We start from the raw sequence: 16,664 nt of genomic DNA, 5'->3' as shown, positions 1-16,664 counted from the left end.
GTGCTTGCCTCCCACAAGGGAGCAGCCCCTGCATGGATGAGCGGACAGCAGTGGATGTTGTCTCCTCTCCGGGCTTCGGCGAGGCTCGGACCCTTCCTCTGTTGGAATGCTCATGGGCGGTGTGGGCTGCATGAGGGAACAGTGCGGCGGGCTGGGGGCCATAGCCCAGAGGCCTCCCCGAGCGGTGTCCCCCAAGGTTCAGCACTGGGTATTGATGATCTCGGCCGGGGGGGTCAGTGCGAGCTCTCCGGTGACACAGAGTGGCCGACTCCCCTGAGGAGATGGTGCGCAGAGGCTGTGGAGTGTCCCTCCCCGGGGCTCTGCCATTGCCGCGCACGGTGCGCGGCCGGGGCTGTCCCGCCGGGGCCGGGCTGGGCCGGGGCCGGGCCGGGGCTGTCCCGCCGGGCCGGGCCGGGGCCGGGGCGGGGCCGGGGCCGGGCCGGGGCCGCTGCCGCCCGTGCCCCAGGCCCCGCTCGGGCCGGCCCCGGCCCGGCCCCGCCGCCCCTCACGGGCCCTGTGAGCGCGCGCAGGCCGTTCTGCGCGGCTCTCGCGAGACCCGCGCGCGCGCTCCCGCCCCGCCCCGCCGGGCGGCCCCCGGACTACGCGCCCCACAATGCCCCGCGCGCGCGCGCGGGGAGGGGCAGCGGCCAATGGCGCGGCGCCCCGCTGCCGGCTCCCCCCGGAAGTGACGTCAAGGGCCCCCATGTGAGGCGATTGCAACACATGGTGCGCGGCGCGGGGGAGCGCGAGCACCGCGTGCGACGTCAGCGCCGCGCGCCGGGGGGAGCGGGCACCGAGCGGCGGGGCCCGACCGGCACCGGCACCGCCCGGGACACACCCGGCCCCAGCGCCCCGCTCCGCGCCGCCCGCCCGCCCCGCGCCGCCGCGCCCGCCGCAGCGCCTGCCGCCGCGGGAGGAGGAGGAGGAGGAGGAGGAGGAGGAGGAGGAGGGAGAAGATGGCGGACGATCCCAGCGCTGCCGACCGCAACGTGGAGATCTGGAAGATCAAGAAGCTCATCAAGAGCCTGGAGGCGGCCCGTGGGTGAGCGCCGGGCCCGCGGGGCCGCCGCCCCGGAGCGCCGGGTGTCCCGGCCGGAGCGGGGCCGCGGCCGGGGCGCTGCCCGGGCCCGCCCGGCGCGGGGGGACGGGAGGCGCAGCCCCGGCCCGGCCGCCCCTGCCCGGCCCCGCCGCCCTTTTGTGCGGCCGCGTGGGACCCGGCGGCCACTCGGGGCCGGCGGTCGGCGGGGAAGGCGGGCCGGGGTCGGGAGGGCAGGGCCGTGCAGGGCGCGGAGTGGCAGCGTGACCGCGCTTCCCGCACGGGAAAAGGGAAAAGGGAAAAGGGAAAAGGGCCGCGGCTGCCCCGGGCTCCATCGGCCCCGGCGCAGCCCCGCAGCTGCCCCCGGCCCCGGGCGGGCCGGCTTCTCCCCGGCCCCGGCGGGGGTGGCACAGGTGTGTGTCCCCGGTGCCCGGCCGCCCCGTGCCAGCTGGCACCGGCGAAAGGCTGATTCCAGCCGGAGGAGCCGCTCCTGTGTCCCCCGTGCAGCCTCGGGCTGCTCCCAAGGGACCGGCCGGGTCGGGGAAGGCGGCGGGGTAAGGGCAGGGAGGCAGGGGCTGAGGCAGCACTTACTCAGTGCTTTCCTTACTGACAGTTGTTTGATCTTTCTCACCCCTTCCCCTCCCAGCAAAGGTGCTCAGCTCCATTTCCCTGAAAGCAAGCTCTTCCAGAGTTCGGATAGATAGAAATTTGAAGTCTCTAATCCTGCTTTAATCCTTGCACTTTAATTTTTTTTGTCCCCCCAGAATGTCTGTTCCTGCAGCCTGCCCCATGCCAGAGAGGTTTGAGAGGGCAGCTTGGCAGTGGCTGGTTCCATCGGTTGGGAACCCTCTTGGGCCCGAGGAATTGCAAGACTTCAAGGTTCTGGGGCTGTAAAATAGCAAAGAAAGTGTCTTGGCAGACAGCCTGGTAAAATAAAAATGAAGGGTCACTCCTTAGCCACCCCTGTGGCTCCAGTTTCCACAGGCTCACCTGAACGGGTGTTGCTGTAGCTGGGGCAGTGCTGGCCTCGTTCTGTGGTTCCCCCAAAAGCCTGGGGCCAGCTGGCAGAGGCAGAGCTGCTGTCTTGTCATGTCCTTAGTGCTGGTGCTTGTTCTGTGTGTAGAGTCAGCCCGTGGAGTCGTTGAGCTGAAAACTAACCCAGGCAGGAGGGGAACCTGAGTCGCAGGTCTCCCTGAATTATTTCACTCTGATTTATGATGCAGCTGTACAGGGCTGGTGAGTGGGAGAAGGGAACGGGGAGCCTGGGCTGCCCTTCCCTGTGGCACAGTGGACTTTGGCTGCCCCAGCTGATCACGGGGCTGGGTCTGTGCATGGTGTGGGCAGCACAGGTTGTGCTCACAGGGGTCCCAGGAAGCTGAAAGGGCTTGGGAAGCTCCAGGCATCCGTTGGAGCTTGTGACATAGCTTTGTGCAAGAGCACTTTGGAAGCCTGGGTGGGTTTTGGAAATGTAGAGTTGGAGTTTTGTCTCTCCCGGGTTCGAGCTGTGCCCAGTTCAGTGTCAGCTCTTGTGTTGTTTGGGATAAGTGAGTGCTGCAGAGAAGGTCTCAGCAGGTGTTGGAGTGTTCCTGGGATGCTGAAGGGCAGGTGTCTCTTGTGGTATCAGCTTCCTGGGGCCACAGCCCGGGTGTCTGCCCTGTCTTCCCTCTTCCAGTGATCCCTGGAACAGCTCTGCTGTGCAGCAGAGGTGCCACAGGCACAGTCAGATCCGAGCAGGGGGTTTAGCTGGAGTGCCCCTTGGATCCAGCACATCTGGCCGTGGTGATGCTGCTGTCCCTTAATTTAATCTGTGCCAGCTGCTAAACCAGCTCCCGAGGAAGGCAGTGCTGGTGCCAGCAAGTCTTCTCTGAGCAAGGTTATGCTGGCTCAGTGTCTTCCAGGAAGGCCTAGCCAAAATGATCCTGGTTTGGGTGCAGTAAGGAGAAGAGGTGCTGCAGCCTCAGCCCCCAGCAGCTCAGGCTCCCTGGCACAGGAGGCGTGAGGCAGTGGAACAGGCTTTTCCGGCCTTTGGAAGAGTCGCTTCCTCTTCCTGTGGAGTAGGAAGACCTGTTCTGGGGTGGGTTAGGGTGCAAAGCCTTCCAGCAGGGTGATGTGGAGGGCCAGGGCCTCGCTGGCGTCCCCACCTTCCCTTACTCATGTGCTCCATTAGTGACCCAGCAGCAGTGTCCCAGTTTCGTGTGCTGGCTGTTCCTGCAGGGGATCAAAGGGACGGGAAATGGAGGAAGCTGGAGTTAGACATTCCCTTGGCATGTGGCGGCTGGGGCACCTCTGCTCTGATCCAGCTCGTGTGGTAAAATCTCAGTGGAGTCTGCAGGGTGTTAACAAAAGTCAAGTGAGCAGAGGGAGAGGAAGTGCTTTTATGGGATTGATGAGGAAAGGGGCAGTGCTTGGTCAGAGCACCCAGGGGAAAGATTAAAACCTCAGCTTTCCCAGAAGCTGATCAGCTGGAGGCCAGCAGGGGTAGGTCTGTCTCTCAAACCTGGAGGGAAACACCCTAGTGGGAATGCCCTGTGTTATTTTCCCAGCCCTGCGAAGGAAATCTGGCTTTCACACTGATCTCTGTAGAAAGAAGCTATCAGTTCAAAACAATGAAAAATAATTTTTAACTCCCTGACCCCACCTCAAAGCCCTGTCTCTGCTGACAGGGACTAGAAAGAGCTGTTATCTGTGTCTTGCTTCCTAAACCAGAAGTTATCTCCTTCCAGCTCTCCAAAGTTGAGTTGCAAACTGTATGATCCTGTACAGAGTGGCTGAGTTGGTGTTTCTGATTTGGTGAGGTCGAGGGGGGTAGCTGGGCTCTGCACAGGGTGTGAGGAGGAGCAGAGGGGCCAGTTCAGCACTGCCAGCAATTAACCTTTGTGGCCAGAAGAAGATGTGAGTAAAAGGCTCTGGAAGAGCCAGCTGTGGCCTTGTCAGAAGTTTAACCTTGTCGTGCATCTCTGAGAGCTTGGAGTGCTCAGACTTCCATCAGACATCTCTGCTTCTCCCCTACTGAGGGATTCATTTTGATTTCAGTACACAGTTCAGTTTTGTAGAACAGATTTGAGGAAACACTGGGCCCCCCAGAAGCTGCAGCTGTATCTCTGTGGAGCTGCAGCAGCCCAAGTGGAAGCAGCATTAGCCACTGTGTTTCCTTTCTCCTCTCTCTCTAGGGGCTTTTCTGCTGTTGCTTCATGAAGTTTTTCAGTGTCAGTGCTAAACTGACAATCCCTCTTTGTTCCTTTGGTCTCTGCAGTTCTGAATAGTTAGCTGGGCTATGGGCAGGGTTTTCTGCTAATCTAAGCTGTAAATGCTTGGCAAAATCAAGTATCAGCAACAGCATGCAGTCTCTTTGCTGGGAGAGGACCTGAGATGTCACATTGGAATCATGTTTGGAAACTTCTCCATATCTTAGAAATGCTTTCTTCTGCAAACATCTCTGCTTGCAAATGGTACTGACACCTCCCTGGCCAGATGGGCTTCCAGACCCCAGGTGAGAATGCTGGGTGTGGAGCTCCCTTACAATGGGAAAACGTTAAGGAACATGCTCTCTGGAGACATTTCCCCTGTCCTGAGCTTGCTCTGTTGGGAGCAGAAGCCCTTGTTGGTTATTTTACTGAAACAGGAAAAGAGGAGGTGAAGATTGGGGTGTCACTGAAGGCACTGACTGCAAACACAACTGAGGCTGGTGTGGGGAAGAACATTTTTCCAAACTGTGTGCTCTGGAAGGTGGGTCAAACCAGGGCAAATGCAGAAACAAAGTCTGAACAAGTAACTTATTCTGGTTGTAACTGGAAGAAATGTTTCAAAGCTGGAGGAGGGAGAAATGGCAAAAGAAGGGGACGTCTTGGTGTCTCCAGAGCCTTAGGAGGAAAGCAAAATGTTGCAGTTCCTGCCTAGGTTTGGATTCTGCCATGTTGAGACTTCCATCTACTATATGGGAGAAACAGAAAGTGGGAGAAATAAAGTCACCATGAAGGACAGAGCCTGAAAATACCTGAAGATTCCTGCAAAGAGAGATATAGTTCTGCTTGAATTCCTGGAAAATGAAACATAGTTCTGCTTGAGGGTGAACAAGCTCACCTGTTGCTTAGACAGAAAAGATTTGCCCACCATCATTTGCAGATGGGTTCTCTTGCAGTCTGTCTGGAGTCTTGTTGGTCCTGATGGAAAAGCTAGCCTTGGAATTAGGTTCAAGCTGCTGCTGTTCCCAGCCTTGTGGAACAGGAACAGGAGGCTGCACTTCTCAACACCTTGTTCTGGGATGTGCTGGGATGGTGCTGCTCTGGGACTGGGCAGCTTGGCAGGGCTGAGATGTGCTTGGACAACCTGGTGGTTCTGGGGAATAAGGTAGTCTTAACCTGTTCCACGGTGAGGATGGTGGGCCTTTCCAGAAGTGGCCTGAGAGCCCGCCTGGCTGTGAGTTAACAGCACTGTGGGCAGAGCTGTGGCAGCTCCACTGCTGGGGGGCAGTCAGGGGATGACTGGGGTCAGTGACAGCTGTGTCCTGCACAGCTTTGCCTTGTTCCCAGTTTCTTTTGAATCAGGTCCTGGGAAGCCATGGTGCTGGGGCTCTCTCGTGCTGCTTGAGGGAGCTGTATTTCCCTCCTGAATTAGGCAGAGCTCCTGCAGCACTGTCCTGTGGGTGGATTGTTCTGCTGGTGGTGCTGAAGGTGGAATTGTGCTGGGATAACTGTGGGACAGTGTCATAGCTGAGTTCACTCCAGCGTGGATTCTCCTGCTCCATACCCAGACACAGCACAGCAGATTTAGGGTGTGCTCTTGCTTCACTGTGACACCACCACCATGCCCAGGCAGGTACCAGAGCAGCTCTCTTGGCTCAAGGGGATGTCACACACCAGGAGGAGCATTTGGTGAGATCTGTCAGTACTGACTGGTGTCTGCCTGCACTGCCAGAGATGTGTCAGTCCAGAGGCTCCCTCCCCTGCTCCCAGCCTGCCAGCAGATCTCTTTCCCTGCCTTCTTTATCAGGATCTGTTTGTCGTTGTGGCTGTGCCTCGGACCTGAGCTCTGGGTCAATTTAACTGTTGATACAGGAGCTGTTTCTGCAGCTTTCACCTTAGGATGAGGGGTATGATGGAGGCCTTGCCCTAGGCCTGGGTCAGCTGGTGCATCTGAGAAGGGTAGAGCCATGCCAAGGTGGTCCTTGGCTTTCTGACTCGTGCTGTGGTTTGCAGGTTGCAGTGCTGTTGCATTGCGCTAGTGCCATGGGATAGGCTTGAGGATCTCTCCTGTGAGCTGGTGTCTCCAGTGGCCCTCTCTTGCAGAAGAGTCCTGGAATTGAGCTGGGCTGTCACACTGAGAAATGTGAGGCATGGGTGGGACAAGGGCTGGAGGAGCAGGTGGATCTGCAGGAATTGAGCTTTACTGACACTGAGTTTTCTGCTTTGACTTGGTGATCTGACCTTAGTGTGGAGTGTTTAGGGAAGAGGTTGTGGTTTAAGTTTTTACCCAAGGCAGATTGCTTTCTCATCCTGCCTGTGGCAGGAGGAGTTCCTAAAGGAGGTCATGTTTCTGTGAGAGGCAGAGGCTATAATGTTAATACTGCCTTTTGCTTCTGTGTGAGGAGAAGGAGGAGATGTTTGCAGAGAGGGTGGAATAGACACAGTCCAGGGCAGAAGGGAGAGCTGAGGGCACTGTGGCAGGAAACCACGTGGGATGAACAGCAGCTGCTTCCACACCACTTCCCTGCTCTGTTGGACCTCTGCAGGCAGCCAGTGTCCACAGTGCTGGGGTAGAAGCCGAGTGTGGATTTCACGTAAGCAGGGCTGATCAGACCTCTCAGGACTAAGCAGCGTGTCTTGCGTTTCAGTGGTGCTCAGAGTGGGTGGTCTGAGAAAGCTGTGCCAGGAGGGAAGAGGAGCCAGGGAAGCTGAAGCCAGGAACAATGTCCAGAGGGTTGTTGACATCCTGCTGGTGGCCTCAGTCTAATGGTTGTAAAACATTTCCTGGGCTCTCACCTGCCTGCTGTACCTGTTCCTTTTGAATTACAGCGACAATTAGGAAGTGCTGTTTGGAGAGAGCTCACTAGCAAGTGGCTGAGGAGGACCTGAGCTGGAAAAGTGGCTCCAGATCAGAACTCCAGTGAGTGTCTGACAGCCCGTGGCTGTTGAGCAGCCTGGTACCTCTTTTACAACTATGTGAATCATTAGTGAGCAGTGTGATTCATGCACAGATCATCATTCACATCGAGCTAATGAATGAGCCCCTGAGGAATGACGTGGTAGGAGATGGGAACGAGCATCTCAAAAGAGGACAGACTTTTTTGGCTTTGTGGCAACTGGATTTCTTTTTCCTCCTGTTAGCCACCTATTCCCATGTAGCTCTGGGGCATTAGCATCTTAATAAGCAAATCTGGATTTGTTTCAGTCCCTCAGTGTACATCTTGTACCCAAATGGCCCATTAGCATAATGCAAAAAGTCTTTTAAACTTGGAGCATTAATAATTGGAGAAGGAGGAGGGAGAGCAGGGAAGCTGTGGCAAAACTGAGCCTCCCAGTGAGTCACAAATGTCTGAAGTGCAGAAATGTCTGTTCCACTTCCCAGTAATTGGGCATCCGGGCTTTCTGCATGAGGTCAGATGCAGCCAATAAGGCCTATTCAAAACATGCCTATGCAATTATGTTTTGTGATTTGTTGCCTTTGATCCAAGGATTTTGGAGAGACATTGATTCACCTTCTCTGAGGGGTGTGCAGGATGCACTTGTGCTGATTCAGTGCTTGGGATGAAGTTGGGATCTGCTCCTGGAGCTGCGTGTTTGATGTGGGATGGGGGTGCTGGTGGTAGCTTGAGCAGCAGTATCAGAGCCAGCCCCAGTTTGGGGACGGAGCTGGCCCCAGTTTGGGGACGGAGCTGGCCCCAGTTTGGGGATGGAGCTGCTGACATGCCCCTCTGGGCAGGTGGTGCGTGGTGGCCCAGGGGCCAAGGGCTCGCTGTCTCCTGCTACCTGTGCAGCCCTCGGACACGCGAGAGCTGCCAAACTGCCGTGTAGAGGAGTAGAAGTCCGTGACCTGATTCTTGTCTCACCTCCTTTGTGTCCTGGGAGTGAAGGAGGCTGAGCTCAGGAGGCAGCTCCTGGCAGGCAGCCGGCGGCTGCTCAGGGGGAAGCACTGCCTCGCCTGACCCTTGCTCAGGCTCTGGCCAGGCTTGCCTCTGCTCCTTTGCTGAGCAGCCATTTGTTGCCTCCCTGGCTGCTGGAGCCTGGGGTGCACTGAGGAAATGAGGCTCACTTGTGTTTTCCAGGGTGGGTTCTGGCTGGGTGCTTCTCTCCCTGGCTGGCACTCAGAGCTTGGTTGGCTTCTGGAGGGCTTTCCTCTCTGAGAAGGTTGGTGGGTGAGGGTAGGAGGGCAGGATACCTTTCCAGGTCAGTCTGGGTGCCTGCTTCAAGATGGTTCTGGTTACATGAAGTGCTTTTTCTGTCCAGTCTGCCAGCATTAGAGGAAAATGATGTACAAGATTCCTGTTGTGGGCTTTGGAGCAGGGCTACAGCAGGAGAGCCTCGAATTGTGTGAGCCATGGTGGAATAGCTGCACGGTCTCATGCTGTGCAGTTAAGTGGTTTTCCTTTGTCCAGGGGAGAGGTGGCATTCAGAGACTGATGGAGGAATTCAGTGTCTGGGGTGTTTCTTCAATTCAGTGGAGGGAGGGGCCTCAATTTCTCCAATTAATGCTTATGCTGAAAAGGATTCCTGGAGAATTAATTACTTGGTCTCCTGACTCTGCAAATCCTCTCCTCATACCCACCCTGCCCCCATCTTGTCCTTTTTCTCTGCTTCTGAGGTGTCAGTGGATCCAGAGAGGTGAACTCTGCCATACTTTTGCTTGGAAACTGGTCCCTTCCATACCTTCAAACCCTTCTTTGGATGGCATGGAAGCCTTTGAGGAATGACTTGTATTGATGTTGTCTTTTAGGAGATGATCCAGAGCTCTGCTGCATGCTGGGGTGAAATGCAGGATACCTCTGTGGGATTGTGAGGTTCCTGCTGAAATTGTGCTGTACAAAGTTCTGCCTGGCTTTTGGCTCAGAGGAGCCGTGGTGGGTCCCACTCAGCTCCCCAGTGCTGTGTGCTCTGGCTGGGTGTCTGTGCAGTGCCTGTGTCCTGCTCCAGCTGTGCTCGGAGCCCATGGGCTGAGCAGGGAGGGGAAGTTCATCTGCCTCTGTGGAGGCATCACACAACCCTGGTGCCTCCAAGCAGCAGTTAGGCTGAGGTGTGTTGGCTGGGTTTATTGCAGAGCATTCAACTGATATTCTTACAGGCTGTGCAGTCTTTGGCTTCCAGGTGATGCGGCCTCTAAAGCACTGAGGGATCCTGGACTCTTGAGATTGCCTGCTCTTTCCTAGCAGGTTTTCCAGGAAAAGTTGTGCAGCTCTTTCATCTGCTGTTGTCTCTCCAGATTTGGCATCTCAAGTGGACTTGAGCCACTTTGTGTTTGATGAAGGCTTTGTCTTATTAAAAGACATTAAGTCTTTAATGGGCACAGCTGTGACCTGTTTGTTTCACAGCCATAATTCATAAGTTGCAAGAGTGTGTGTAGAATTTCCCTCTGGCAAGGTCGGTGCTCTTGCACACAGGGCAGGATGAGTAGGGAGTATCTGACGGCCTGGGTATTGTAAGGGAGCCCAAACTAGCAGTTTTGTACTTGTCTGTACCAAAGGACACTTCCTTTTTATAGCACTCCATTCAACATCTCTGCTCAGGTACAGCATGAAAAACCCTCAACTATTCTTTCCTCATCACTGATTTTGTGTGCCCTGAGCATAGTCCTTCACTGAAGTGCCACGTGCCTGCAGCACTGTGGGTGGTGGTTCAGAAGCAGCTCTTTGGCACCTCTGGGATGTGCCTGATGGAGTTCTGCCTTGGATTGCAGAGATATTGCTGGCATCTGCCTTGCAGCTGGCTGCGTGTGGAGCTGCTCTAGCCATCACATTGGGTAGCCTCGGCTGTCCAGGCATCTTGGGCTATGTTGTGCCTGCCCAGTAATGCACAGTCCTGGATGGAGAGCAGCAGAGGTTGCCTGGGGAAGATACCATGGCTTGGAGCAGTGTGTGGCAACAGTTGTTTCATAGAAAGCTTCCTGGCTGTGGAATGTGGTTGGGATCAGATTATCTGGGAGCTGTTGGCTCTGTGGTCATGCCAGTCTCTGGCAGGAGCACACAGACCTGGTGCTGCTTTTGGTTCCTGGGGAGAGCAGGATGCTTATGAAGCTGTGCCCTGCAAAAATAAGCCCATTTTGAGTCCTAGGGAATGACTGCCCTCCCTTGCCTCTGTATCCCACATTCTGCAGTGTGCTGTTAGTGTGAAATGTTTCACTGTGGAACAGCTCAGCTGCTGTTTGTCAGGTCTCCTCTGATAGCACAGGCCAGGCCAGTCACTGCTATTTATATAGCAGGCTGTGAAATTAATGCTCTCCCGTGCCAGCTCATAGCCCAAATTGCAGGAGACAGGTTGACTGACTGCTCCTCCTCAGAGTGCTGGTGGTTGTGTGCCTGGTGAAGGGGAGCTGTGGTGGGTGCTGCCGGTGTGGGGTGTGGCAGTGCAGGACCCATTTCAGTGGCACAGCACTGTGTAAGGTGGTTAGGAGCCTTTTGGAAAACCACTACATTACTGTCTAGTACCAGCTGAAAGCTGGAGGTCTAAGGATCTGCTCAGCTGTTCCTTCTGATGGCAGGACAGTGGGAACGTGGTGACAAAGCCCTGCAGGTGGAGGTGGCCACCCAGAGCAGGAGGCTCCTTTGGCTGCTGTCATGGAAAGCAGCCACGGGGTGGACATGGCAGCCCATCCCAGATGGGTGCAGTGCCTGCCTTGTGCTCTTGGCTCCTGCTCTGGTGCCTCCCTCGTGCTGGAGCACAGAGCACGTCCACAGAGGGCCCCGCTCCTGGTACCGAGCATGGCGTGGGCTGGGAGCAGGGACCCAGCTGATGCCAGCGTCCTCTGGCCATCCCTGCTCCTGGAAGGGACCCAGCCATTCTCCTGGCCTGCACACACAGCACAGGGAGGGCTCCTGGGTGATCCTTCCTCTGCTGGCAGGGAAAGGAGCTGCTCGGGTGCCACAGCAGCTGCTTGCAGGCATGGCACAGCTCTCCCCTGCAGCTTCTGGGGACTGGGTTAGTGGTGATTCAGCGCTGCCCACTCTGCCACTCGCTGCGATCACTTGTCAGCAGTTGCTCTGAGGTCTCTCTGTGTCTGGGAAAGCTGTTGGTGGCACAGTTGTCTGAAATTCCATTAACATTAGAGTTTTAATAATAGAAAGGCTGTCCCATCCACAAACCTTGATTTTCTGAGGAACTTGCTGTCTCCAAAGAGCAAAATGTGCTTATTTTTGCTTCCCCTCTTCCCTCAAACAGCCCTGTAGCACACTGGGAGAAAGTAGCGCTCATCTGCTGTGGTGTGGGAAAGTTGGAGCTTGGATCCTCATCGTCTCTCCTAGAGATACCTAATGCTGCTCATGGCAGGTGCTGATAAATCTGAGGTAATTGCCCATTCCTGGCAGGGCTGGCACCATTAGCAGTACCCACAGTGCAGGCCTTCTGCCTCTTCAGAGCTGGCACTGAGCTGCCCCCTTGGTTCTTCGTAGTGTGTGGGCTGGTGCCCCTCTGCTCCTGATTGTTTCCTCTGCCCCCATCCCCCGAGCACTGGCACTTGTGCTGGCCTGTGGGCTGGGATGCTGTTTCCCTCCATCCCAAACATCTCGAGCATCCCACCCTTGGATGGCACTGGCAGCTCTTTGGCCAGAACAGGGGCAGGAACTGGCTGGAGCTCTGCCAGCCCCTGGCTCAGTGTGGTCCGAAAGCATCAGCTCCCAGCTGCTCTGGTGGAACTCGGGTGTGCTGAACCAGGGGGAAACCTCAGCAGTGCTGTGAAATCAGGATATAGTCTGGGATATAGTCCATGCTTCCTTCAGGAGTGCTCTGGGTGATGCAGGGCAGACCCAGCTCCTGGCACATTTGACCCTGAGCTGCCAGTGTGAGCAGTGCCCTGATCTCACTGATCACTTGGTTGTGCCCCGTAGCAGGTGTGTGGTGCAGCTGTGCCCCCTTCTGGGAGGCCTTAGGGTGGTTATGGGAAATTCCTTACTGCATTCCCAGGTAAGTGTACTCTGGAACCCTCAGCTCCGGAGGAGACAGGGTGGGGTATGCAGAGATACTTTTTATCTCGTTGAGGCTGCAAAGACCCACAGGAGACTTGGAAATTACCTTACTCTGCAGAATAACCTATTTTTCTGAGTGTTTTTGAACAGCAGCTTTCTTAGAAACTCTTTGCTGCATTTTGTCTCCTTGGGGTGAGTTTAGCAGATGCACCACAGGGTTTTTTCGACCCTGCCATACTGCATTAGGGTCACAGACAGGTACAAGCTTGCTTTGAGAGAGGAAAGCTGCTCTTGCATAGTCGGGTAATGAGGTGTTGGCAGTGCGTGAGGCAGTTCTGCAGCCACCCTGAGTGCTGGTGCCCATCTGCTTCAGCTGGTGTCTTGCTGGTCTCAGTCCTTGGTTGTTTGGTTGTTTAGTGACCCCTTGGGGTGCTGGGTGCCTGGGGACATGGTGACAAGCTGGCTGGTTCCTTGTGCTCTAGGCTTCCAGCAGCCTGGAAGGTTGCTCCTGTGGCAAGCTGTGCGCCAGCTGTTTTGCTGGGTTCTGCAGGAATTGGTTAGAGCCTGAAATAACTGCGACTCTGTAAATAGTGGTGAAGCATGCCAAACCTGAGAAGTGCACTTGATGTTGGTAGTGGAAGGTGCTTTTGGATGCAAATCCAGACTGGAATTTGCTGAAGGATTGGCCCAGGCACGGTACTGTGCTGTGTTGAACTAGTTGGAGATTTAAATGAGGGGGAGTGCATCCTCTGAGACCCTTTTAATTTGTTTGTATGCAGTAATAAATCACCAAGGCTTATGAAGGCCACTGTGTTACCTCGGGTGGGCTGTTCCTAAGGAGCAGTGCTGTGACCCTGCCTGATGGATGAGGTGCCGTGTGTCGGATCAATAACCTCCAGTTCCAGCGGCCCCAGTAGGATCCAGTGGATGCTCTGTGTTTGCACCAGTGTTTCTGGGGCAGTGGAACACAGCACAAGGCCAGGGGCTGGCGTCTGAAGGGGTGGCTTGCATTTGGAAACTGAAGGGAGCTTTTCAAATGACTTTTTATTGAGGAATTGATCTTGGGAGTGCACACCCACCCTTCCTCCTTGCTGTGCACAAAGCTGGGCAAGCATCTGGAGAGTCAGTCCTGTGAGGAGCAGCTGAGGGAGCTGGCAGGGCTCAGCTTGGAGAAAAGCAGGCTGGGGGGGCCTTCTTACCCTCTGCAAATTCCTATAAGGAGTTTGTAGGTGGGGGGGTTGGGCTCTTCCTCCAGGCAGCTTGTGGCAGGACTCGCTCCCTGCTCTTTCCCCTCTGTCCTCAATTCAGGAAAAATTGTATGCAGCCTCTTGCTAGCAGGAGAGCCATGGAGTGCCCCAGGGCGTAACAGTCCCACTCTCACCTGCCACACTGGGATGCCCTTGGGGGATGCAGGAAGTGAGGTGTGATGGGCTAGTCTAATTAGAGCTTTCCAATCTCTGGGAAGTCTAAGACTTTCTTCTTTGAGAGGAGAAGATAACTCAGGAGTGCTACTTTCACAAAAGTGGGGAAGAGTTGCTTTCATTCTGATCGGCCTCTTGTTCAAAGGAGCCTGCTGGGAGTGATAGCCATTATGTGTCCCCTAAGGCTAGTGCCATTCACTGGGGTGGGTAACTGCTTTAATTGAGTGGGATGTGGAGGATTCTTGGCTGGGGTGACCTGGAAGCCTGAGAGCTCCCAGCATGGCTCAGAGCTCCTCCTAGGAATAACACGGGCCAGTGTGGCTTTGTGACTTCGACTGGTGTGTATGGGGAGCTCGAACATTAAAACCAATTAGTTGTCTTTAAGGTCAAGGACTTATTTGACCTACCAGCCTCCGTTTCAACTTGGCCTGGATTGAGGATCTTTGGGAGATGGCTGTACAACTTGTGTAAAGAAGCTAATGAAGTGATGCTTTTTAAAGCACTTCCCTGCTGCCTCTGTAGCCCAAACACTTCAGCAGGACACTGGTACGTGTCAGCCTGAAACAGCCGCGAGCAGGGGCTGGGCTAGGCTCCTTCCATAAGAAATGTAAAAGAGCAAAACCCTGGGATTTGATGTCTGAAAAGCACTTTGTTGGCACTCTGACTCAGAATCCTGAGAGGAGGCTTTTTCACAGAGCTTAGCTGGTTTGCCCTTGAGAGAGCTGGAGGATACGATGAGGGATTTGATTTTTATGCCATTACTCTAATGGGAAGCATGAAGTCTGGGTTAAATCTGAGACAGTGCAGAGGCAGCACTTCAGACATCTGGGATACTTCAATGGCAAATGGGAGGTACCTGCTGGAAGGCAGATGGGAACTTCCCCAGTTTTCCTTTTGGCTTTGGGTGGATTTGAACCACAAGTCAGCTTTGGGGATTAAGATTTCTACAGGACCCACCCCAAAGCCCTAGGAAAAACGAATATCAAACTTATTTTCCTTTAATTTAAGCCTGTTCTGTGATTTGTGGGGTCTTATCTCCTGACTCTGTGCCTGGGGTTGGTGCTGGTGAAGCAGCAGTGTGTGCTTAGCACAGTTCAGTTAAAGCAGCTGCCAGAGCCGATGAGCTGCTCTGGGGAGGAAAACGATAGAGGGAAAGCAGAAAAGACTCACTGTGACGAAGGGATCCTTCCGGTTCCATTTTCTGTATTCATCTGAGGAAAACAACGTGTTAAGACAGCACTTGGACTGCTGAGCTCCAGCTGTTTGAGAACAAATTAAATGGGCTCTGAGATGTCCTTGAAGTATGTGGCTGCATTGTTTTAAATAATCTCTGCTGGGAGCTGTTTCCATTCCTTCTGCTCACAGCCCTTGGTCTGTGCATCTCTTGGTCTGTACATGTGTTCTTTCTTTTCATGTAGTACCCCAGAGTAAACAAGCAGCTTTTGGAGGACTTGCTTGGTAGAGGCTGAGCACTGAAGAGCAGCCTGTTTTGGATTTGTTTTCTTTCCTCTCCCATTGTTGTCCAGCAGAAGGGGAGTTACTCCAGTGACAGTGAAGAAGCTTCCTTGGGGGAGGGAGGAGAGATCTGTGTACGTGGGATATGGTGTGAGGGTGCTTGTTGCTTTGCTGCCTGCTCACATCCCTTTTTTCCCTCCCCAGCAATGGTACCAGCATGATCTCGTTGATCATTCCCCCCAAAGACCAGATCTCGCGAGTGGCAAAAATGTTAGCGGACGAATTTGGCACTGCCTCCAACATAAAGTCCAGAGTGAATCGCCTTTCAGTACTGGGAGCCATTACATCTGTACAGCAAAGACTGAAACTCTATAACAAAGGTAACTTCTAGCTTGTATGGATGCTGGCACACTTCCCTTTCTTGGAAGCAGCCTTAAGTTCCTGCACTATGCAGTTTTCTGCTAATCAAATCTGTTGGCCTGTGCTGCTGTTTTGCACTGATATTCCAGGTATGTTGCCCTTGGATGGCTACTTCAGGGGTGGACTTTGGGGCTAGAATAGTAAGGTGGCCCTTGTCTTTAAGGAGTGGGGTCATGATTCTGTTCTTAGTTCTGACTCTGCTAAACTTGGCCAGACTTAAGAGCTGGATATTCTGCAGTAGTTCATTTGTGTTAAAGTAGTGATTTTCTGTCAAGCAGAAACTTCTGTTTTCCTTAAGCATGTATGCCTTAAGCATGGCATTGAGCAGCTGCCATCATTCTGGGAGGAGCAGACCCAGGCCGTCTCAAATGAGCCCTGGAAGAGTTCATTGTTACTGCTTGTGCACTGGCCTGTGGCCTTCCCTGGGATGGCCACTCTGCAAATCCCTGTGTGGGGACCAGCAAAGCTTCAGGGGCTGCTCAGCCTTTCTCTGGGTGCTGTGAGCTTGCAAACTCATGGGTTTAACAGGCAGGTGCATGTCTGCTACAGGTGCACTAAATGAGCTTATTTCCCATTGTAGAGACCTGGGAGGGAATGAGATAGGGAAAATGGAAAATGAAAAGTTTGGGAGCTTGAATTTCAACTCTGCTATGAGTCTCAAGGGCTGGCAGTCAGTTTTTGATGGGTACAGCTTGCCGCATTCCTTGGTGATCTAAACCTGCATTGTGTCGTTTGTAGTACCTCCAAATGGTCTGGTTGTTTACTGTGGAACAATTGTGACAGAAGAAGGAAAAGAGAAGAAAGTCAACATTGATTTTGAACCTTTCAAACCAATCAATACGTCATTGTATTTGTGTGACAACAAATTCCACACGGAGGTAAGGACTCCCCCATTGCAGGAGCCAAGGTCTGGGTGCAGCCTTGCTGTGCTTGAGCCAGGAGAGCAGCAGGAACATGCCCTCGGGAGGCCACTGGATGGCTTGGGACTGCCAGAGATGGGGAATGCTGCTGGAAGGAGCTGAGGGACTGCCCAGCTCCTCCCACCCTTGAGTTTGTGTAACCCACAGACAGGAGCTCCCCTCTGTTACTGGAGGAAGGGTGGTTTTTTCCTTAACCACAGAGGCCCATAGATACTAATCCAAGTCAGGCTTTAAAATACTGCCAAGATAGTATCAGTGTTGCCAGTCTTGCTATCAGATGTGTTAACTGAGAGCCTTGATGGAGA

At 54.3% G+C, this 16,664-nt stretch overlaps 1 protein-coding gene across 1 annotated transcript in view; it reads left to right on the top strand.

Moving 5' to 3' along the window:
* ETF1 (eukaryotic translation termination factor 1) overlaps positions 1-16,664 on the top strand; it is a 66,450-nt gene that overhangs the window by 38,502 nt on the left and 11,284 nt on the right. The window contains exons 2-4 of the mRNA XM_068205445.1: positions 950-1,042; positions 15,224-15,399; positions 16,178-16,317. Coding sequence (XP_068061546.1) covers positions 957-1,042; positions 15,224-15,399; positions 16,178-16,317 — 402 coding nt within the window. The 5' untranslated portion in view covers positions 950-956. The remainder of the gene's footprint in view (positions 1-949; positions 1,043-15,223; positions 15,400-16,177; positions 16,318-16,664) is intronic.

The sequence above is a fragment of the Anomalospiza imberbis genome, chromosome 15 (assembly GCF_031753505.1).
Source record: "Anomalospiza imberbis isolate Cuckoo-Finch-1a 21T00152 chromosome 15, ASM3175350v1, whole genome shotgun sequence".
NCBI lineage: Eukaryota > Metazoa > Chordata > Aves > Passeriformes > Viduidae > Anomalospiza > Anomalospiza imberbis.
Note: the sequence above shows the minus strand (reverse complement) of the source record. Positions and strands in the feature narration are given on the sequence as shown.